The 23,874-nt window shown below is 43.0% G+C and overlaps 1 protein-coding gene across 2 annotated transcripts in view; it reads right to left on the bottom strand.

Moving 5' to 3' along the window:
- LOC147013216 (MYND-type zinc finger-containing chromatin reader ZMYND8-like) overlaps positions 1-23,874 on the bottom strand; it is a 69,421-nt gene that overhangs the window by 15,386 nt on the left and 30,161 nt on the right. For both annotated transcript variants that reach the window (XM_085854855.1, XM_085854856.1), the window contains 10 exons: positions 23,366-23,481; positions 15,939-16,191; positions 15,189-15,432; positions 5,419-5,541; positions 5,135-5,246; positions 4,773-4,990; positions 4,099-4,272; positions 1,093-1,238; positions 894-974; positions 43-121 (listed from right to left, as the gene is read on the bottom strand). In XM_085854855.1, the coding sequence (XP_085710981.1) occupies positions 43-121; positions 894-974; positions 1,093-1,238; positions 4,099-4,272; positions 4,773-4,990; positions 5,135-5,246; positions 5,419-5,541; positions 15,189-15,432; positions 15,939-16,191; positions 23,366-23,481 (1,546 nt within the window). The remainder of the gene's footprint in view (positions 1-42; positions 122-893; positions 975-1,092; positions 1,239-4,098; positions 4,273-4,772; positions 4,991-5,134; positions 5,247-5,418; positions 5,542-15,188; positions 15,433-15,938; positions 16,192-23,365; positions 23,482-23,874) is intronic.

The raw sequence follows: 23,874 nt of genomic DNA, 5'->3' as shown, positions 1-23,874 counted from the left end.
CTGAATAAGCGGCCGCCCGGTCAGAGGAACAGATTTGCTCACCGAGGTTGTGTTTCATTTCTGCAATCTCCTGCAGGTGAAGCCATTGAAGTTTCTCAATCTCACACTTCAGTTTTCTGATCTGCAGGAGAATCAAAACCAAGGACGCAGGTTCCCTTCGCCCCGTTTCCCGAAGTGGATTGTCAATGTTTCCTCAGCCGCCTAACCTTAATAAACTTTGAAACAATACTTAAAATAGCACTGCATGTCCTGAGGCTCACCTGGATCAGGAGCAACAGTCACTCAAACCCCCCGTAGACCCCCTTAGAACTTGATTGTTTTTTTAAGCCGTGAACAAACTTTAGTGCATCACGGGTGATGAAGGTTGTGGTCGTTTCATCAAAATTGTGTGTGTCGTTTTGAATAAGGGAGCAAATACCTATTTCGGGGGGTGTAACCCCCCCCCCATCGCCGCAGACCCCCATCATGAGTGCAAATTTTGATGCGGTCAATAAACTTTCGTTATGCATCAGATATGAAGCTTGTGGCCAAGTTTCAGCAAAATCGTGTGTTTAGTTCATGAGATAATGACTGAAGTGTTTACGGACTGACTGACCGACTCACTCGCATAAGCTCACCAGACTAAAGTCCAGGTGAGCTAACAATCTGTGAAACTTTACCCAGCAGACAACTTTAGCTTATCCCATCATCCATTCATCTTCTCAGCCATGGATGTGGGGTAAATATTAGTCAACAGTTGTGCAAAGTTGAAGGCCTAAAATAAGGTCAAACGTCAATTGAGTGAACTGTGGTAACGCATGAACAATCGGATACAATCCGTGTGTGCAAGTCATTATTCACAACAAAAGCCAGCAAGTCTGTTACCTCATCATTTTATGATGGTCTCTACCAACCTGCTCAAGCATGTTTCCGGATGAGGTCTGCGATATAGTGTTGAACAACTCGGTCATCGGGACTTTGATGGCTTCCATTATCTTTTGGAATATAAAAGGTAAAAAGGTTGCAATGTCAACGTCAGAAAAAGGAGCCAAATGAACACCTTTAAAAAATAAGAAATCTTAAAACTACAGTAATTTTTTCAAGAATTGTTACCTTGTTAGCATATTTGTCAATGTCTGAGGCTACATCGGCTGACGGTCCACCTGCAACGGTCGCATTTGGGGCCTGGCTTCTCAGAGTCTCCACAGCAACCACACTCGGAATGGGATTCGACAATGTAACAGCCACAGGTGACATGACTGAACATACAAGAGAAGAGAGAGAGAGAGAGAGTGAGAGTGAGGGGACACACACACTATATATATATAGATATATATACATATATATATATATATATATATATATATATATATATATATATATATACATACATACATATACGTTTCTACACACACACATATTATATATATATATATATATATATATATATATATATATATATATATATATATATATGTATATATATATATATATATATATATATATATATATATATATATATATATATATGTGTATACATCCATATATACACTAGCAAATACAACCCGTCACTTTGAAGATGGAAATAGTAAAGGGGGAAGAGAGAAAAAGAAGGGGAAAGAAGGAAAGAGGAGTGGGGGAAAGAGAGCGGGGAGAGTGAAGATATGGAGGGGGAAGGAGAGAGGAGGGAGGCGGAGCAAGGAGGGTGGTGGAAGGGACATTCGGAGGTGAGAGGAAGCGAAGGCAGACGTGCGGTGGAGCGTGAATTACGATTCATACTGTCTCATCAAAATTATTCCGCACAGAAAACAGCGACTATGAAAACAAAATAATGTCTGAAATCCATTTTCTACCTGTCATACTATGAACACGGCCCAGACACAAACTCCCGTCTGGAGACAAACTCCTGTCCGGACAAGTCCGGAGACAAACTCCCGTACAGACATAAATACCACCCGAACACGTCCGGAACCAAGCTGTCTGGAGACCAACATCGCACGGACATGTCCAGAGACAGAGACAGAGACAGAGAGGGTGGGAGAGTGAGAGAAGAGAAGAGAAGCGGGAGGAGGGTAGTGCACTGTATTGGGAGGGGGTAGAGCAAGGATGGGAGGGAGAGAGATGGGGGAAGGGAAGTTCGTGGAAAGAATGTTTTGCTGAATGGAAAAAAAAAAAAACGCACACACACACACACACACACACACACACACACACACACACACACACACACACACACACACACACACACACACACACACACACACACACACACACACACACACACACACACACACACACACACACACACAATTTTTCAGGAATCGGCAGGTTGGAGTCCAGTGTGATTACCAACTACAGTCCTTACTGTATACAACCCAGAAACATTGAGTAGCTTCACCAAAAAACAACGTTGCATTTATAGAGATGTTTCAGTGATACGTTCATTATTTAAACATTATTCTTTATTATCGACAATGGGCGCTCGACAAGTGGCTTAAGCACTCATGCAAGCACTCCAATTAAATGGTTGATGAGGAACGGTTGGCCAGGCTGTCGCTGTATACTATAAGGGATCCCTTTAACTTTAAAGCCATCTTCACCGTGCATGCAGCGATTAAAGAAATAATTTGAATTCATTCACATAATGACGTTATCCACAAAAGTTGCAGCCGAATGCAAAACAAGCCTGGACACATCGCAAAGTTCAATCGCCCGTGAAATAAACATTGCAGGAAATTCGCCATTTTGCTTGCTCGTCTGTGTATGTGTCACGTGGTCCATCGGGTTTGGCGTCCACGCAAACGTTCTAACTTTTTTTTTTACAAAACGTCCGTTTTTTGTTGCTTTTTTAAAACCAGATTTGCTTCGATCCCCTGTCGCGAAACCTGCGAAAAAGACAAATAGATCTGGCAGATGCTATGGTTAGGCAGTCCCTCTGAGGGACAGGGCGTGAGGTCTAGCAGTGAATGCATTATATATCATATAGCTCAATGAAGCTGGTTAATTTTGTTACGTTCCTAAATTTTTTGTTCACTCAATATAATTCTCCAAACAGTAGAAAAAGATAAGTTTAATGTTTTGGAAATTTCACATTTTCTTGGGTATGTATGGAGGAGGAAACAAAGCCTTGCTTGCTTAAAGTAAATAGGTATATCGACTTGCTTATAAGACTCGTTATTTCTTTAAATTATCAGATTTCACAACAGATTTTGACACTTATTTAGTCCGTATGATATCCAATCCTTCAAACTGAAATAATATTTAGATTATATACTTTAATTAGTCCGTGAGAGTAGATCATGGACAATTGTATCATACAATGCATGAAATCACTACAAGCTTGTAATTTGAAAACTTATAGCACTTACAAAAGCGATGTATACAGCGATTCGTAGCTATGATGAACAGGCATTCGATACGAGTGAGAAAGTAAAAAAAAAAACGATCGTTAAGAAATCGTTGCAGCCTGTTCCAAGTCAAGGCAAGTTTGAACAGGCCAAAAAGATGGGGGCTTTAGACCACAGCGAGGTTACCCAGGAAGCACCTTAAAACCCAGAGAGGTGGCCGAGGATCGCCTGATGAAGGATATAATTAAATAATGTTGTTACTTATCTTCAAAAGGGGTGTTTTAATTAACCCAAACACCCAATTTTCATTCATGCACTACCTTGGAGTTTTCTTAGTGTGCATGCAAAGGTTGGGGCCACTAGGTTTTATGGTGTTGGAGTTATTAAGGAGACGGACGAACACACACACACACACACAAAGACAGAGAGAGAAAGACAGACAGACAGACAGAGAGAGACACAGACAGACAGACAGACAGACAGACAGACAGACAGACAGAGAGAGAGAGAGAGAGAGAGAGAGAGAGAGAGAGAGAGAGAGAGAGAGAGAGAGAGAGAGAGAGAGAGAGAGAGAGAGAGAATAAAGTAAAATATAAACACTTCCGTTTTCCCTTTATGACATCACCAATATACTGCCGCGTACCCCCCACCCATTCCCCTCTCTTTCGACAAAATATAACCTCAGCTCTCCAGATTCATTGTCCATACTTTTGTCAGAACCAAATTGCACGGTCTCATGCAAAATTTGAATAATCATTCACAAAGCCCTTACTCGTGCCCGAAGTACTTGGTGGTTCTTTTGGCATCAGTGGCAACAGTCTGCGACCACTGGCCACGGATCCGGTGGAGGTGCATCGCACCGCATACGTAGAGCCCGTTGTTACTGTGGGCTCCACAAGCTGCGATTCTGGAACGGGAGACCGTTGTTCAACCACTGGCTTCATGTCTGTGAAAACAAAGTGATAAGTGAGAATGAAGTATCATTCTAGCAACTTCTACACGCCACCTTCACCCTTTTGTCTTGGTGACAAACTAGTATTTGATCACTGCAATAACGATAACATTTCAAGTCCTCGCAAATAACATTAAAAAAAAAAAATTCTACCCCGAACAACAAACGATTGAAATTTTTATACATTTTTATCTTTACCCCAAATTTCACTCAACCTTCAATGCATAATATTTTTCAACATCTAATCATTACAAAATCTAAAATGCTACCACAGCATTCAGATGAGCATTTGAGTGAAGAATGTTTGTTTCTTTAGTACCATGTGTGCACTGCATCCAAAATCCACGCAAAGTGGAATCTCACAGTCCTACAATCTGGACGCATGCCGATCACAATCGTGCGCGCACACGTGCTTGCCAAATAAACATATGGCTGCTTGCTAAGAGGGTGACTACATTAGACAATCACTCATATTCAAGCCAATTGCTCCTCACCCACGGAACGCATCACTTTCTCGGGCCCACCACCAGGCCGCATGGTCATTTGGGCTAAGGGAACCGCAACCTCCTCAGCTTCCACCATGGGGGTGGCACTTGCACGATGTGGCGACACGTTGGGCCTCAAAAGTTTCTCCTTGAGGGTGCGCAGACGCTTGGGAGGCTCCCTGCCCTCAGTACTTGTACCATCTTCCTCTGCCTCCCGCTTTATACTTCTAAAAGCAACACCAGGCAAAAGCTTGTGTATTATATGGTTATCTTAAACACTAAACCTGAAATAAATCCTTCACCCACACATTTTCCTTCCCAGATGCCACAAAACCCGTTCTCCGAAAAGCTCCAGTATGAACAATGCTTACCTGGGTTTTGCTTCATCTCTGTCTCGTGCCACTGTGTGCGAACGGCAAACCGCTTGCTCTGGAGGCATGGGTGAGCAGGACTGCACGGTCTCTTCCTTCACCTCACCCTCCTCTGAAAGAGATGATTAATGTGGCCAAGGGTTAGTGAGCCAAGAGGAGGCAATCTCTGGTATAGAAATTAAAATAAATAAAGGGCTGGAGATATTGCCATTGGAAAGTAACAGATCAGAAAAGCAGGGAGAGCATTTTGACGGAAGATGAGGAGGCGCATCTTCGACTCTAACCTAGCACGTCCTGTTCTGCTCCAGTGGAAACGGCAATTTCCTTTGCTGTCCTGCTTGGCGATGATAGAGATAGCGTTTGCTCGTTTCCTTTGTCCGGAGCTTCATTGGCCTTGCCATGCTTGTCTACATAAGACAAAGAGTGAACACAGCAGGGTAAACAAGAGTATCAACAGAAAAGCCAGCACGACAACCTTCACTGAGTGGGGTGTGTGTGTGTGTGTGTGTGTGTGTGTGTGTGTGTGTGTGTGTGTGTGTGTTGTCACACTCATTTATTTTATTTTTTGTATAGGAAGTCAAGGCTTGTGGAAGAGGTAAAACATAGAACGGATTAGGATGCAATGGAACAAAAGGAACAGGAGAAAGAGGAAGGGATACCGACAGCAGGGGTGAAGAACAAAATAGAGGGAGATGGACGAATAAGCGATGTGGGGAAGAATGAGGGGTAGGGAAGGACGCACAGGATAGACAAGCTGGATACAGAAGTAAACTTTTAAGAAGGTTAAATTGAGGGTAGACCATGTGCATCCTGCAGAAACCTGGGGCGGGGTGGGGGATGGAGGGGAGAGGGGAGCCAAAACACACAAAGAGCAGAGGGTGCCAGACAAGAAAGGTGATAAAAGATAGAGATCACCACCCCCTCTGCAATGGGAAAGTGATAGACCCATAGACTCAGCTTCATTGCAGGAGATTTCAATGATATTGTTACAGACTCAGGGTTCGGGGATTATCGCGAGGAGAAGCACCGGGTTCCTCCCGAATGCCCGGCCCTGTAGGTTGACGTGCCACAGAAAACTCTGCAGCCTGGCAGGTTGCGAAGCACCCATGAAGTCGAATGTTAATCAACTTCGTCAACTCCAACAGGGTTACCCATCTAACACCGTTTACCTGAGTAACACCGCTCTGACAAAGCTAACTAGATTAACCGAGTTTCGTGTCCTCAGTGCACACTCGGATTACTGCCGAGCGATGGAGTGAGTGCACGCTAGCTAACAAGAGCAACTCACGTGGTGTAAAACCTCCCATTTAACAATGCTGCGGACTGTGCTGGACCAATGGAGGAAAGGACACTATGAGCAGGTTGAACTGAACAACTGATATTGGTTTATTTATAAGGAAAAACATGTGGCACAGTGAAGACGAGGAGTTTATTCACAGGGGGTAATTGTATGGCAGGGGCACACAGTATTCGTGTGGTGTGGAAAAAAGACATACAGTGACACATTCATGCAATAAAAGGACAAACAGCAGAACTATACACCGATTCTATCCAGTCTACACAAAATTACGAAAGTTAACATAACAGGCGCCATCAGAATCACTCTGCAGAAGGGTAGACAAGCAAGAAAGATAAGAAAAGCTGAGGTGTTGGTGACCTCTGGCTTACCTAGCACATACATAGACATGTGCTGTCCAAAGTGCAGCAAAGGTAAGGGTGGGGGGGTGATGAAGAGATATGGTTGTCTGGGTGCATGATGATGAGGTGTGAGTGAGATGCGGTGTCGGTGCAGAGTGAGAAAGACTGTGCGAGTCAGTGGTCCCTCAAAAAAACAGAGCGGTTGTTCGGGTTTTGCCCTCGCTGATAACTCCTGTGCATCCACAGTAGACGAGTTGAAAAAGAGAGAAAGAACGCATGAGGATCAGAACTACCTATCATCTACGATTGGTGATTTCACCTCTCATTCAATAATGTGCCCGGCCTGCTTGGCGCTTGACTTCCGTTCCGTTCCATTCCCCTCGGAAGTAAACATCCACAAACTATGCGATGATCACTCTGTCCCGCAGCAATCACCACCAGCTCTTGCTCCAGAAGCAGTCCTTGAAATCTCTCCAGAAACCATGCAAAACTCTGGTTTCAGCTCCCAGCATCGATACAAGCAGAGCTGGGGGGAAAGGGGGTAAAGTTTGGGAGGATCAAGGGTGAATCCCCACCTCTTGTGGGGGTGGTTCTTGGGAGCACGGGTCATGCGCAACCCTCTTTCCTCCTAGCATGGCGTGCCCATTGGTCCAGATGTACTCCGGGGTGACGTCAACCTGCCCACGAGGTTGCTGTGCTGTTGTCGCCTTCAGTAGTCCTCTGACTGTGCCACCCATGTCAGCTCCCGACTCAACACGGGGTTGATGTGCAGTAGTCCCCATCTGTCTCTTGAACACCCAGGAAGGATGCAGATGTCTTGCTGGATAGCAGGGCGGTCCCTGCTGATATAGGAATGTGAAGGAATGGCAAGCACACACTTGTGCCTTGGTGTAAAAGGCTCTGTTTGTAACATTCAAGGACTGGGTCCGGGAGCGAGCCAAAGGTGTCCGTGGAAGAGGCGAGATGATGGGCTTGAGGTGCAGGAAGGCAGTTGGTAGTGGTGAGATGAACCTGGTTGATGTGGTTGTGGAGTCGATGCGTCGTTGTTGGGTGATGGCGATGCAGATTACAGTGGAAAGCTGAAAAGGCCAGCTTGAATGATGATGTTTGAATGAAAATAAAGTCCGATGTGTATCTAAAGCAGGCAAGGTGGTTATCGCTGACATTGTGGGAGAATTGTGGTGAAGAAGGCGATGGTGGTGGAAATGGCTGTTTGGTTGTGGCACGCTGTGGCATATGTAAATTAGGCTGCTTGCAGCATTTGCTCGGTCGTGTGAGGAGAGGTTTGTGTATAGAGAAGAAAATGAGGAAGAATGAGGAAAAACCAAACAAATCCTTCAACGAATATTCTCTTTGTAACCCATTACACACAAGGGAAGGACCCTATCTGGAACCAGTAATAACGAAATAACTGCCTCAGGAACCACTATATGATGTGTGCCATTGCTTTGGGATCTCGGTTCCCAGAACCATCACAATATTGAAGGCTTTGATTTCCATGTCAAGCTGATCCAGATGTCTCCCCCCTCTAAAATCTGGTGGTACCTTGTTCAACGTGTCTCTGGAGTATGCTCTCCCTCCATCCATTCCTTAATTTCAAATGACATCCTAGCTGACAGTGAGAAGGAAATATGCCCTGATTCTGTGTTTGCTTCCAAATTTTGTGTCGCAAACCCATCGCTTTCTGGACCGACCTTACCCAGTCGCATCCAGCTGTTCCTGGACTCTGTGGCCTTTTCTTCCGACAAGGGGGAGATTTTGCTGTTAAACCTTGACTGATTCTGCAAATGGTCCAGACAGCATCAGCCCATGTGTCCTAAAAACCTGCTCTGCTCTGTTACTCACCCTCCTCTGTTCTATTCACACTCTCATTTTTTCAAGGTCATCTGCCATCTGCTTGGAAATCAACAAACATTACCGCTCTGCATAAAAAGGTGTAAAAACAGATCCCTGCAACTACATACCAGCCTTCTCCCAATCATCAGCAAGGTTATGGAATCCATCATCGCTTCCAACATAAATCCTTCCTCTTCTCCAATGGCTTGATTTCCGATCATCAATTTGGATTCAGACCAAGTCACTCTACCCTGGACTTGCTGCTCCTGCTTTCCCAACAATGGATGGAGAGCCTCAATGCCAGACATGAAATTAGAGCCATCTCTCGAGACATATCGTGTGCTTTCAATATGGTCTGGCACCCTGCCCTGCTCACCAAACTCTCTTACTATGGTATCCAAGGCAATCAATCTCCACTCATGCTCACATACTTCCTCTTCTGTCACAGTCAACGTGTGACCCTTAATGGAATCCTCTCATCCCCTCTTGCTGTCCAGACTGGAGTTCCTCAAGGCAGTGTTCTGAGCCATCCATTCCTTAATAGATGCTTTTTCTGATTTTCATCAATGATCTCTATGACTCCAGAAAATACTCCATCTTTTTGCTGATGACTCCACCCTCTGCTGTACCATCTGTCCTTCCTCAGATCGGCAAGCAGCAGCCTCTTCACTCTCTGCAGATCTGGATAAAACCAAAAGCTGGTTCAACACTTGGAGTACGTCTTTCAAGCCTGACAAATCTCACACTCACTATGTCCCTCCAAAAGGATGGTCTGGAAACCACCACCCCTCCCCCCACCCATCCATCTTTCTGAACAACCCTCTTAAAGAAGTCCTTTCATTCAAGCTTTGGGGTCTCATCCACCATTATCTTTCCTGGGAAAGCCACATTTTCAAACTGGCCTCCAAAGCCAGTCGCCGACTGAGCATCCTCCACCGTGCAAAGTCCTTTCTTGGCACACCTGAGCTCCTGGCCATGTACAAAGCTTTCATCTACAGCCTGTTGGAGTACTGCTCTCTCCTCTGGACTGGTGTGCTCACCTCTTACCTTTCTCGGATTCATGCCGTGGAAACCAAGGCATTTAGGATCATTGGTATCTCCTGTGATGAGGCCTAGTCATTGGGTCTCTCACTCTCTCACCGCAGGCAGGTCAGTGGTCTTTCTGTCTTCTACCATCAACTCTCCGGCCTCGCCCTCTGCCCGCCCCAACTGCGATGTCCCTCCCCCCCATATTTCCGCAGGGTGCTGACGGTCCTCCAGTAAACTCCTTCTGGTAAAACCACCAAAATCAAGAATCACTACTCACCTTCACTTTTTCATTCCTCTTTGTTCCCACCTTTGGAACAAACTCCCACAGTCTCTTCAATCCCACTATTCCCTCCAGGTCTTCAAAACAGCTGTTCACCACCATCTCTTACCATTCCCCAACCAAAACCATGATCTTTTCTACCCCTATTAACGCACTCCCAACCCACCTCCTTCAAATTCCCTGCTTTCCTTCCTGAAAGTCCATGTAGTGCAAGGACCTGAAAGTCACTGCAGTGTCCATCTTGTTTTCCTTGTGTACCCTACCCCATCCCTTTCCATTCCACATATCTCATAATGTCTGTTCTACACTGTTTTGTGCTCCCCACCCCCCCCCCCCCCGGTGTCCTGTTCCCCTTGTTATATGTTCTGTGTGTTAGTTCTCATACGAGCCTCGACAATGTATATTAAAAATAAAAAATAATAAAACTATAACGGGCACTCGGTAGAGCGCATACCTTCGCCACCGCTACATTTTTCCGGGCACATTTGAAAAACGTCATTTAAAAACGTCCATGACGTCACAACCATCAGTCCGATGGACGTCAAATTTGGTGTTAGACGTCATTGAGGGCAGTCCAACAAAATGGAATGATAAACACTGAAAAAAAATCGAAAGTTTAAAAATGACGTCATCTTGTGACGTCATTTTGACGCACTTCCAATGACGTCACTACCAATCGCGGACTACCATCCTGAAAGCTCTTATTTCACGGAACATTTTAACGTTGGTTTCATGTCAATAGCTCAATTAGATCTGAAGTTATGCCTACAAGTATATTTTGACCTTGAGTGTGACCTTGACCATAGAGTTAATTTGCAAAACCTGTTCATAAATAAGCAGATATTTTAGTACTGATCATAATGCCTGGATTTGGGACAATTTCCTTCACAAATTACATAGATATTTGAATATAAAATATCAGGACATTTTAGCCACAATTGAAAAACGTTATGTTCAAACGTCAATGACGTCATAACGGTCAGTCCGAACGACGTCAAATTTGGTGTGTGACGTCCTTAAGGTAAGTCCTACAAAACGGTGTGATCAAAACTGATGAGGTCGAAAATTGAAAATTTATGTCATCTTGTGACGTCATTTTGACGCACTTCTGATGACGTCACGTCAAATCTGACACCACGGACCCGAAAGGTATTTCGTCATGGAACAATATGGCATTGGTTGCATGTCGATAGCTGTCTTATGAAGGAAGTTATGCTCAAAAGTTTGTTTTTGACCTTTTCATGACCTCGACCTTGACCTTTGACCCGATCGATCCCAAAATTTAATCAAATCGTCCTTGGATAATCACGAATCATCCCACCAATTTTCATGCAATTCGGTTTAATACTTTCTGAGTTATGCGAATAACAAACAAACACACATATTCACAAATAAATTAAAACGTCCATGACGTCACAACAGTCAGTCCGATTGACATCAAATTTGGTGTGTGACCTCCTTGAAGGCAGTCCAACAAAATGGAATGATAAACACTGAAAAATTAAAAAGTTGAAAAATGACATCATCTTTTGACGTCATTTTGACGCACTTCCGGGGACGTCACGTCCAATTGGGGACTACCATTCTGAAAGCTTGTAGTTCACTGAACGTTTTAACGTTGGTTTCATGTCAATAGCTCTATTAGATCTGAAGCTATGCCTACAAGTATATTTTGACCTTGAGTGTGACCTTGACCTTGACTACAGAGTTAATTGGCAAAACCTGTACATCAATAAACAGATATTTTGGTACTGATCCTAATGCCTGGATTTGGGAGACTTTGCTTTATAAATTATATAGATATTTGAATGTAAAATATCAGGACATTTTAGCCACAATTGAAAAACGTCATGTTCAAACGTCAATGACGTCATAACGGTCAGTCCGATCGAAGTCAAATTTGGTGTGTAACGTCCTTAAGGTAAGTCCTACAAAACGGTATGATCAAAACTGATGAGATCGAAAATTGAAAATTTACGTCATCTTGTGACGTCATTTAGAAGCACTTCTGATGACGTTACGTCAAATCCGACACTAAATATCCGAAAGGTATCTCGTCATGGAACAATATGGCGGTGGTTGCATGTCGATCGCTGTATTATGAAGGAAGTTATGCTCAAAAGAGTGTTTTTGACCTTTTCATGACCTTGACCTTGACCTTTGACCCGATCGCTCCCAAAATCTAATCAAATCGTCCTTGGATACTCACGAATCATCCCACCAAATTTCATGCAATTCGGTTTAATACTTTATGAGTTATGCGAATAACAAACAAACACACATATTCACAAATAAATAAATACACAGCGACCAAAACATAACCTTTCGCAGAATGCGAAGGTAATTACCCCCGTGTGGGGGTGACGGTCATCTCTATAATGTTTTTTACTATCATAATCGATGAACCGTTGCCAGATATCTCCTATAATGACAGACTAGATAGGTTTTGAAAATGGCGACTTTCACAACTTTCGTGACCTCGTGACCTTGACCCTGACCTCGAATCCGGGAAAAATATGTCGTTGGGTATCACTCATCGACCTCTAGCCACATACCAAATTTCATCAAGATCGGAAGTAAAAAGTTTTCTTTGTACCGGGAGGTGTTTTTGACCATCTTCCATGTTACGTGGCGGCCAAACGGGACGGAAATTCAAAAATCTGTCGGGTTAGATACAAGATAATATTTTTTACGATCATAATCAATAAACACTTGCCGAATATCTTGAAGAATGGCAGACTGGATAGGTTTTGAAAATGGCGATTTTTATAACTTACGTGACCTCGTGATCTTGATCCTGACCTTGAACCCGGACAAAAGTTATATCGTTGTGCAACACTCATCGACCTCTACCCACATACTAAGTTTCATCAAGATCGTAAATAAAAATTGTTGACGGACGGACGGACATTTGGTCTGGCTTTATTAGGTCATCTCGGTAGAGATGACCTAAAAAGGTTGTTTGTATATTCAGAAAGAGGAGAATGAAAGCTTTTGTTTGATACCAATTTTAGATCTCCATCTTAAAAATTGAGAAAGTTAGAGCAAAATAAATGATTTCAACTATTCGACAAAATTTTGAATACAGTACATTACTGTGGAAACAAGGCATTTTATAGAGGACATGTCAATATTTTTTCCCTCATCCATATTTTTATTGTAGAGCATATACCCCTGAACCATTTAAACAAGCTCAAATGAGCTAAGATCCTCGTCCCCTTAATGATGACGTCATAAAAACGGATATGACGTCATTGTGATGTATTAGGTTTGCGATAAATTATCTGTGCTAATGCCCGGCTTGATTCCCGCAAACAAAATTCAAACAGCTTGCCTAGTTTCGGAGATAATGGTATAGGCGATTTCCATTAGCGGCGATATTATGACGTCAACTTTTTTTCTAGGAAGAATTTCCAAAATTGGAGATGGTTACTGCCTGCGCGTCGGCTTTCTGCATATACATGGCAAGTTTCACGAAGATCCGATGAAAACTCTGGGTTGTGAAACAAAAAAATGTCAAAAAATAGGAATGACGTCATAGAAATTGATATGACGTCATAGTGATGTATCATATGTGTGGTAATTCATCTCTGCTAATGCCCTGTTCAATTCCCGCAAACAGAATTCAAAAAGTTTTCCTTGTTTCGGAGATAATTTTTTTAGGCGATTTCCATTAGCAGAGATATTTTGACGTCATAACTTTTTTCTAGGAGGAATTTTTCAAAATCGGAGATGGTTACTGTCTGCACAGGGTATTTTTACATATATATGCCAAGTTTCAGGAAGTTTCGATGAAAACTGTAGGCTGTGAAACAAAAAAGTCCACAAGAAGAAGATGAAGAACAACAACATGAGTAAGACTTAGAGATCCTCCACGAGGATCTAAAAATGAGGATACGACTTGTTATCCCTTCGGTTGGGATTGCATACATTTTTATAAATGGCTGCTGGTCGATATATTGAGCTGGCCATATTTGAAAATTATATGTGTGATGCAAAGCCTTGACTGGGAATTCCACATCATGCCAAGCCATTCCATCCATAGCACCGTTTTTACAGCCATTTTTCCCTGCTGTGCAGGGGTTGGGCTTTTTCTTGAGGCAATGTTTTATGGCCGGATGCCCTTCCTGACGCCAACCCTGGTCGCCTCTTACGACACACAGGGATATGGTACACCTATTCTAACCGGGGCATACACCGGGACCAGTACACTGGTACTCATTTCGCCGACCTCGGAAGGATGACAGGCTGAGTCAACCCCCTGGTGTTAATTCAGCAGCCAATGGGTCTTGAACTCAGGACCCTGGGATCCCAAGCCACCACCCTAACCACTAAGCCAACACCAGGCTTTCCATCCATGGCACAAAACACACTATGTCTGTGTGTGCGCGTCTCTGTCTCTCCCTCTCTCTGATAAGGTGTTCCTCTGCAACATCATGAAATATTCCCTCACCACTGTGGACCCAACCTCCGATTTGACCCTTTTGCTTAAATATAATTTGTCATCTGTCCCCATGAAGTGAAGGTACTGCACCTGGACCAAAAGCTTAATTGCACCAAAGGCAGAGAAATTTTTTTTTGTCTTCAGGCCAGTCTTAAATCATCACCCTGTCTCTCCATAGTCTACCTCGTCTCAGCTCTCAGCATATTTCTTGTCAAGAGTGTGCTGCAGTACCATGCAATCTCTTGTCAAGGAGACAAACACCACTTCAAATCAAAGTTTGTGGGACCAGGATGTGGGTTGGGGGGGGGGAGGATGGCTGTTGAAGTCACCATTAAGAGGATTGTGAACTGCCACCTTGAAGGACTCGGGCAAAGATTAGGATTGAAAGGATAAAAGGGGGGAACAGGAGAAGAAAGGAATAAAAATGCAGGAGTGTAAAACATGGAATTGGGTAAATGGACAAAAGGTGGGTAATTCAAGGAAGCAAGGCTTCATGTGGCTTGGTATGGCTGGTTCATGAACAGGGTGCAACACCAAATTAAAGGCATTAGAAAACAGAGCCAGACTATCACCACACTTGGGATGAGAAAGGACTAGGCCCCATGCACCTTTACCAATGATGACCGAGTGAAAAATGGAATGCTGCAGCCTCAGCCTAAAGGGGGGTTGTTGTTATATTCTTCGAGAAAAAACAACCTTAAAACCTTTACCAAACATATTTTCATGCACAAAAGCCCAAATACTCAACCTGCTTGAAATCAAATCTTCATCAAATTTCTAAAACTTATAATAAACCAAACTCGCAAAATATACTTAGCAGACGACACCTGCAGTGCTTTCGGAGTCATCGCTACTACCAAGCGGTGTCTGCCTGGCAACCGAATCGCCAATCGAGTCGTCCGACTCGCCATCCGAGGGGGCGAACGGGGATGAGGCGCTGCTTGCAGGTGAGGAACCAGTGGTGAGCCTACGAGTGCCTTTCCGAACCTTCCGGCCAGATGATACCGTTCCCCTGGTGGCGGATGCACTCGTGCCCCTCACTTTGGGCGACTCCGTCATATCAAAACTGAGCTATGGAAAATAGAGGAAATAAAATGTTTTCCCAATTGTATCTGCTTTATAAACAACATCCCCCCCCCCCCAAAGACTATTTCTCTCTTTGTCTGTCCAATTACAATGAAAGCATCCATCAGATTTCAAAGACCTCAACCTCAGTTGCTAACTACAGCTGAGAAGAATCAGGACAATTTTAACACACTGGACACACTGTATATTCTAAACAAAATGAGCAATTCCCCTGTGGTTTCACATTGCCATTATAACAGAAGAGGCTTACATGCCCAACTGTAAAAGCAAAAAAACAAAAATAAACCTTAACTACAGTCTCAGCACCAGTTTGTTGACCTCTCCCTTTTGAGAGGGCTCACAAGTGCTATGATTTGTGACCTTTTAACAGTTGGATTAATCAATCCTAGGACTTCAGGAAAAATCTCCTGAGGCGATGCTTGCTTGCCTCTGCCTCAAACAGCAGACAAAAATTCCCTTTTAGAGTACATGTATTGATGAATCTCCCTCACCTTCCAGTTGTCTCCCTTCTCAGTAATAGCAGATCCACCACTGGGGTTCTCAAGATCTTGGAGCTGGTAATCGGTGTCTGGTGTGAACAGCGTACGGAATGGTGCATAGTTGAAGACTCTAAACTTCTGGCGCATTCGTTCAATGCATATTTCCATCTCCGCCATCGCACTGGCAAATATTCCCTTGGTTTTCTTCTGGCTGACGGGGACCTCTTTGGACATGAAGTAACAGTTGCTCAGAGGAACCCAGGCTCTGAAAAAGTCCATTAAAAGGAATTTCAGAGAAAAACACTATTTCGTGTTTCCATTTTAAAAGCACTGTCCAGAAGTAAAATTTCCAAACACAATAGGTGATGTCATCACAGAACATTTACAAAACTATTGGAGTAATATGATATTGTTCAGCTACGTGCATGTATTTGTATAATGAAATAACATCGTTCAATACAAGTTCCTTAATTATCGACTCACTTGGATCATTGTCAACTCCTTTCAATTATTCAAAATTCGCAGTGAAAACAGTTTTCCAACAGTTAAAAAGTAAATGGGGTACCTCCATTAAACCCATCATTCCAGCTATCAGATTTGCTCAAGCTCTGTCTTTCAATCCTGATAAATCTCACACCTCACCATGTCTCTCCGAAAGGACGGTCTGGAAGACTCCCCCATCTACTTTCTCAACAATCCCCTTGAAGAAGTACTTTCATTCAAACTTTTAGGTCTCACTATCCACCACAATCTTTCCTGGGAAAGCCACATCTCCAAGCTGGCCTCCAAAGCCAGGCACTGACTGGGCATCCTACATCGTGCAAAGTCCTTCCTTGGCACACCTGAATTCCTGACCACATACAAAGCTTTCATCCGCAGTCAAATGGAATACAGCACCCCTCTCTGTAGTGGTGCTCCTGCCTCACACTTCGCTCAAATTCATGCTGTGGAAACCAAGGCATTTAGGATCATTGGTATCTCCCACAATGAAGCTGAGTCTTTGGGTGTCTCTGTCTCCCTCTCACCAAAGGCAGGTCGGTGGTCTTTCTGTCTTCTACCGTCTCCTCTCCGGCCTTGCCCCCCTGCTCTGTCTGTGATCTGTCCCCCCTATATTTCCTCAGGGAGCTCAAGATCCACCAAAACCCCCATTCTGGTGAAACTGCCAAAATAAAGAATCACTGCTCACCTTCACCCTTTCATTCCTCCTTTTTTCCCCACCTCTGGAACAAATTCCCACACTCTCCCCAATCCCACTCTTCCCTCCACGTCTTCAAAACAGCTGTTCACCACCATCTCATATCTTCCCCATCCAAAATCTTGATCTTTACTACTCCCATTAATCCACCCCAAACCCACCTCCTTCATATTCCCTGTTTTCCTTCCTGAAAGTCCCTGTAGTACCATCTTGTTTACCCCATCTACCCCACCCCATCACTCTTCCTTTCAGATATCCTATTGTCTCCCCCCTCCCCTATTTTGTGCTTCCCTCTCCTGTCCCTCTTGTCTCCTGCCTTGCTCTATGCTTCTTTGTATTAGCTCTTACACAAGCCTTGACTTGGTATACAAACAAAAACAAAAACCACTGAGTTATAACTTTGCATCACACTTATTGGACAGAAGCAAGAGCTTCAGAAAGGACCGACAAGTGGAACTTGCCCGTGTAAAGGCCCGGTCACACCTTGACGTTTTAGCCAACGTATGCCGATTTTTGAATTTTTTTTCTAAAACGCTGGCACACGTTGAATACGTTATGGGTAAGTTTTGATAACATTGAGAGCACGCTGAAAAACACTGCCATACGTCGTTGTACATTGGCTTTAAACGTTGTACTATTTGGTTGTCCTCAAATTTTTTCATGCTTGAAATTTCACGACGTATGCCGGCGTATGACTCACACGTTCCGCTACGCTGGCCACAAGTTGTATGCACGGTCTGCGATCGTTGACAGACGTCAACACATGCTACTTGTAAGTTAATCATAAGTTGAGACACGCCGAGGTAATGTTTAGCGTACTCGAAACTTATTTCTAACCTATGATTAACGTGTTGTTGGCACGTTACGCGATCGTTGCCACACATTGACAGACGTTACTTTGAAGTTACTCATAGGCTGAAAGATGTCGGTATAATGGATCGTCCTTGCGTCAGCGTCCACGGCCACGGCCAGGACACTTATTTGCAGCATTCTTCAAACTTTTCTTCGGCATGACGAGGCTGTTCACACTTCGATGTCTAGCTTGGCTATGATTCCAATTGTCCATCAGCAGCATCTATTTAAAATAGTCGAGTTTGAGCGTTTTAACACGTTCAGAAGAAACGCTTCAAATTTCCAAACCCCAGCGTCAAAAAACAAAGGCGAGTGACAGCAATTTAAATCGTTCATTGTAAACAATGAAAATAGCTGAGTGGTACCGTTTAAAAGTCGTTGAGTGTAAAAAAATCCAATTGTTGAGCACAAGCGTCTACTTTCAATAGTGGAGATGCAGCCATTTAAATCGTTGAGTGGCAGCCTATGAATAGCAAACCCTACGTCACCGGCAAAGATAAACTGCCGCACGATATGGATATGTTAGGCTATCGTTGGGCATAGTTTGTGAACGCCGGCTTCACGATAATTATTCGTTGGTATATCGTATCTATAAGTAATCAAAGCGCTCTATGCACATTATTAGTTCATTGTGCATTTGTCCAACCCGTTATGAATAGACCTAAATCGTAAAAACAAGCTTTAGCTCATTGTTGAAAAAGCCCCATCAAAAAATTAGCCGCGAAGAACTTCGAACAATGGTGAAAAGATGTCTCCTACCCGTGGACACGTGGACGCAAGGACGATCCATCATAACCCACACCCTCCCCCTCACACTCACCTACTACTGCCAACATGAACAAACTACTACTAATACTAATACTAATACTGATACTGTTACTGCTGACATGGACATCGACTCAAAAAGGACTCGAAAACACTGTTGGGTTCCCCTTTTATGAACAGCATTTTTATATACTAATTCCCAAAACCGCTGGGAACACATCTTTATATGGCAGTTGTAAGCTAGAAACACGTTCATTTTTTTTTTTTTGTCGACCGGAAGACGTCATTGGAATACGTCTACATACGTCGATGTGTGTTGGGGCTACGTAAAGAATTGGTTCAAAGCACGTCAAACATAAGTTAGAAATAAGTTTCGCGTACAAAAAGACATTTCCACGACGTGTTTCGACTTATGAGTAGCTTATAAGTAGCCTTTGTGGACGTGTGTAAGCGTCCATATATCGTGTGTAAAACTTATCCCCATCGCATGCGGAACGTGTGTCATACGCCGAGTACGTCGTAAAATTTTGAACATGTTTAAAATTTCTTGATGTACTCTACTTACTACGACGTATGATAGCGTACTTTAGCGTTCTACTCATGTATACCAAACTTACTCATACCGTATTTGACGTGCCCCAACGTTTTAGACACATTTTTCTTAGGTCGGCATACGCTGGCAAGATCGCCAAGGTGTGACCGCGATGTTGTCACTTCCATTTCTACGGCAGTTATGATTCGAATCGTTGTGCGTCAGCCTTTTAATAGGCTACGTCACGACATCGTTGGCGATGCGTGCAACGCGCTATGCCTAAGTTAGACTATCGTTGGGCATCGGTTGTGTAGGCCGACAACAGGTTCAGCATTCGTTGGTATAAGTTATCTATAACCCAACGAAACGTTCTGTGTCTGTTACCAATGCGTTATACATAAGACCAAGTCGCTATGAATACGTCCGAATCTTTAAAAAAAACATCAAAAGTTCAACGTAAGCCAGCGTTTTACATACATTTTAATACGTTGCCATCGCTGGCTAAAACGTCAAGGTGTGACCGGGCCTTAATGCTTGTTGTGAACAACAATTAAACTTGGTGCAGCCACCGAGCTAGTGGGCCAACAGGGGAGCTCGGTGAGACTTGAAGCAAGTATTGAATTCTTCCGAACTCCTCGTCATTTCGAAGAACTCTATTATTTAAAAAGGGAAATGCAGGGAAATGACAGAGGATGAAACATAGAAGTAGGTTTGAGAGTTTGATAACATAAGTGAGGCAGGAGCAGCTTAACGTCATGGTGGGCAGGTGAGGCAGTTTATAGCAGGTCATTAGACCAAGAGCTACGTAGATGTGGATTTTTGGAGGAATGAGAGGCACAGTGCAGCTGGTTGAAAAATAACTGGGATTTCTGACTTGTACCTTCAGAAGGTATTCACACCCCTTGACTTTTGTCAAATTTAATTGTGTTACAGCCTGAATTTAAAATGGGTTAAATTTAAATTTTTTGGCACCAATCTACACAAAATACCCCATAATGACAAAGTGAAAATATGTTTTTAGACATTTTTACAAATTGATTAAAAATTAAAAGCTGAAATGTCTTGCGGCAATAAGTATTACTTTGTAGAACTTTGTCAATACTTTGTTGAAGTGCCTTTGGCAGCGAATACAACTTCGAGTCTTCTTGGGTGCGTCTGTCAGCTTTGCACATCTCTGTTTGGGGATTTTCTCCCATTCTTCCTTGCAGATTTGCTAAAGCTCTGTCAAGTTGGATGAGGAATGTCAGTGAACAGCAATCTTCAAATCTTTCCACAGATTCTCAATGGGATTCAAGTCTAGGCTTTGACTGGGCCACTCAAGGATTTTCACATTCTTATTCTGAAGCCATTCCAGTGTTGCTTTGGCTGTAGGCTTGGGGTCATTGTCTTGTTGGAACGTAAATCTTCGCCATAAGCTAAGGCCTTTTTGCACTCTAAAGCAGGTTTTCCTCAAGGATTTGTGTGTATTTTGCTCCATTCATTTTTCCTTCTATCATTACAAGACTCCCAGTCCCTGCCACTGAAAAGCATCGCCATAGCATGATGCTGCCACCACCATGCTTCACAGAAGGGATGGCATTAGATGGGTGATAAGCTGTGCTTGGTTTCCAGCAGACGTATCGCTTTCCATTCAGGCCAGAGTTCAATTTTCATCTCATTGGACCACAGAATCTTTTGCCTCATGCTCCCAATCTTTCACGTGCCTTTTTGTAAACTCCAAACGTACTGTCATGTGCCTTTTTCTCAGGATTGGCTTCCGTCTGGCCACTCTCCAATAAAGCCTAGATTTGTGAAGTGCTGCAGAGACTGTTGTCCTTCCAGCAAGATCTCCCATCTCAGCTGATGAACTCTGTAATTTTGTCACAGTGGTCATTGTGTTCTTGGTCACCTCCCTGACCAAGGTCCTTCTTGTCCAGTTGCTCATTTTGGTCAGACAGACAGCTCAAGGAAGAGTCTGGGTAGTTCCATATTCTTTCCATTTCCTAGTGATGGAGCTCACTGTACTCTTAGAAACTTTCAACACTCTAGAAATTATTTTATACCCTTCCTCAGATCTGTGTCTCTAAATTCTAGCTCTGAGTTCTACACAGTTCCTTGAACTTCATGGTTGAGTTTCTGCTCTGACATGCACTGTCAACTGTGGGACCTCATCTTGAAAGGTGTGTTTCTTTATAAATCATGTCCAATCAACTGAATTAACCAATCAATTGTATTAGCCAAAGGTGGACCCCAACCAAGTTGTAGAGACATCTCAAGGATGATCAAAGGAAAGTGGATGCACTTGAGCTCAATTTGAAGTGTCATCGCAAAGGGAATGAACTACTGATCGACGCAAGACATTTCAGCTTTATATTTTTCATTAATTTGTAAAAAATTCTTAAAACATGTTTTCACTTTGGCATTATTGGGTATTTTGTGTAGATCGGTGATAAAAAATTTTTTTAATTGAATCCATTTTAAATTCAGGCTGAAACACAACAAAATGTGGCAAGTCGAGGGGTTTTGCATACTTTCTGAAGGTACTGGAACAAGAGCGAGAATTGCTTTGAAATGCATGTCCCCTTCCGGTACCAATGAATGTTCGGAAGACAAAAATTTGTTTACGTTTAACACACACTCGAGCCGATACCAAAAACAAAATTAAGAAGAAGAAACCCTCAAACCCACCGTGTTTCGTTAGTTTATAAGCTTTGCTAATTTCATCTTTAAAAAAATTACCCCCGTGGGGGGGGGGGGTGACGGTCATCTCTATAATGTTTTTTACTATCATAATCGATGAACCGTTGCCAGATATCTCCTAAAATGACAGACGAGATAGGTTTTGAAAATGGCGACTTTTACAGCTTTCGTGACCTCGTGACCTTGACCCTGACCTCGAATCCAGGAACAAATATGTCGTTGGGTATCACTCATCGACCTCTACCCACATACCAAATTTCATCAGGATCGGAAGTAAAAAGTTTTCTTTGTACCTGGAGGTGTTTTTGGCCATCTTCCAGATCACGTGACGATCAAACGGGAAGGAAATTGAAAAATCTGTCCGGTTAGATACAAGATAATATTTTATACGATCATAATTATGATTAACGGATTATCATGGATAAAACCCTGCCGAAATTCAGATCCGAACCATGCGGACCAATTCAAGAAGGGACGGAAACGGACTGGGAACATTTCTAGCAAGTTTTATTTACAGTAAATGAAGACACAAAGCAAGACTTAATGCGAATATGCAAGAAGTATTTACAATGCTCCAAAACACTTATTCAGTTCTACTTAAAGAGGGGCCCACACGCAGACACACACACAAATGAAAAGAAACCCAGAGTTCTTTATTGGACCCTCGCAGCCAAGGAGAGAGACAAGCTGTAGTTCAGAGTTAAGGAGTTAAGGAGAGAGACAAGCTGTAGTTTATTGATTATAATCAATAAACAGTTGCCGAATATCTTGTAGAATGGCAGACGAGATAGGTTTTGAAAATGGCGATTTTTATAACTTACGTGACCTCGTCCCTGACCTTGAACCCAGACAAAAGTTATATCGTTGTGCAACACTCATCGACCTCTACCCACATACTAAGTTTCAGCAAGATCGGAAAGAAAAATTGTTGACGGACGAACGGATGGATATTTGGTCCGGCTTTATTAGGTCATCTCGTTAGAGATGACCGAACAAGGCCGGGAATTGCTTTGCAATGCATGTCCCCTCCCAATGTGATCCAAAAGTCCAAAAAAAAGTCCAAAAAGGGCATAAATCGGTGAAAATTGATGAAACAGCCCGAAACTCGAACTTGTTCTGCAAATTATCATAATAAAGCCACATTCCAAGTTTCAATTGAATATGTTCAAGGGTATGCGGAAAAAAAGAGTCTGAAAAACCACACATGGGATGACAGATGGACAGACAGAGAGCAATCCTATAGTCTCCTCCGGTGAAACCGGTAGAGGACTAATAAGAGAGATCAAGTGGGCTTTGTTTCAGTTTCATTTCATTCCAAGGTAAAATGGATTTTTAAAAAGGGTTATTTAAGGATCGATGAAGCCAAAACGTTGAGTCAATAAACCATTTGGAGCATTAGTGAAAACTAGAGTTCACCTGTCATGCTGACCAAAAAACCTCACATCCACCTGGCCATCTCGTTCACGCACTGCTCGTGCCGGCCAGAAAGGAAAGCCTTTAACTTTGGCCCACACCAGTGAGTGGGGTTTGCTCTGAAGACACAGATGATGCAGAGGAAGAAGAGGCAGAATGTGCTTGATGCAAGTTCATGCAAATACAGTACTCCATTCTGAACTTGTGTTTCTACTGGATTCCATAGCAACTACCCACCAGCTTCCCATCATATATCAAGCAACGAGTTACGGATGAGATGTACTTTTTCTGTGGACAATGTTAATGAAGTTTTTTTTTTTGAAGAGTTACACATTTATCTGCAGAAACATTGCACTACCATAGATTCTCAACACAAAATTGAACCCAATCAAATGGAATGTCTATTGTCAATGATCAGTTATTTCCCAACATAAGTCAAGATTCTGCAAATCAAAGTCTTTTCAAGTCCTCCATGAAAAAAAAAAAAAGATTGTCAAGGAATGCTTTTATAT

This window comes from Eptatretus burgeri, chromosome 14, assembly GCF_056783735.1.
Source record: "Eptatretus burgeri isolate ZD-2024b chromosome 14, Ebu_testis_v1, whole genome shotgun sequence".
Taxonomy (NCBI): Eukaryota; Metazoa; Chordata; class Myxini; order Myxiniformes; family Myxinidae; genus Eptatretus; species Eptatretus burgeri.
Note: the sequence above shows the minus strand (reverse complement) of the source record. Positions and strands in the feature narration are given on the sequence as shown.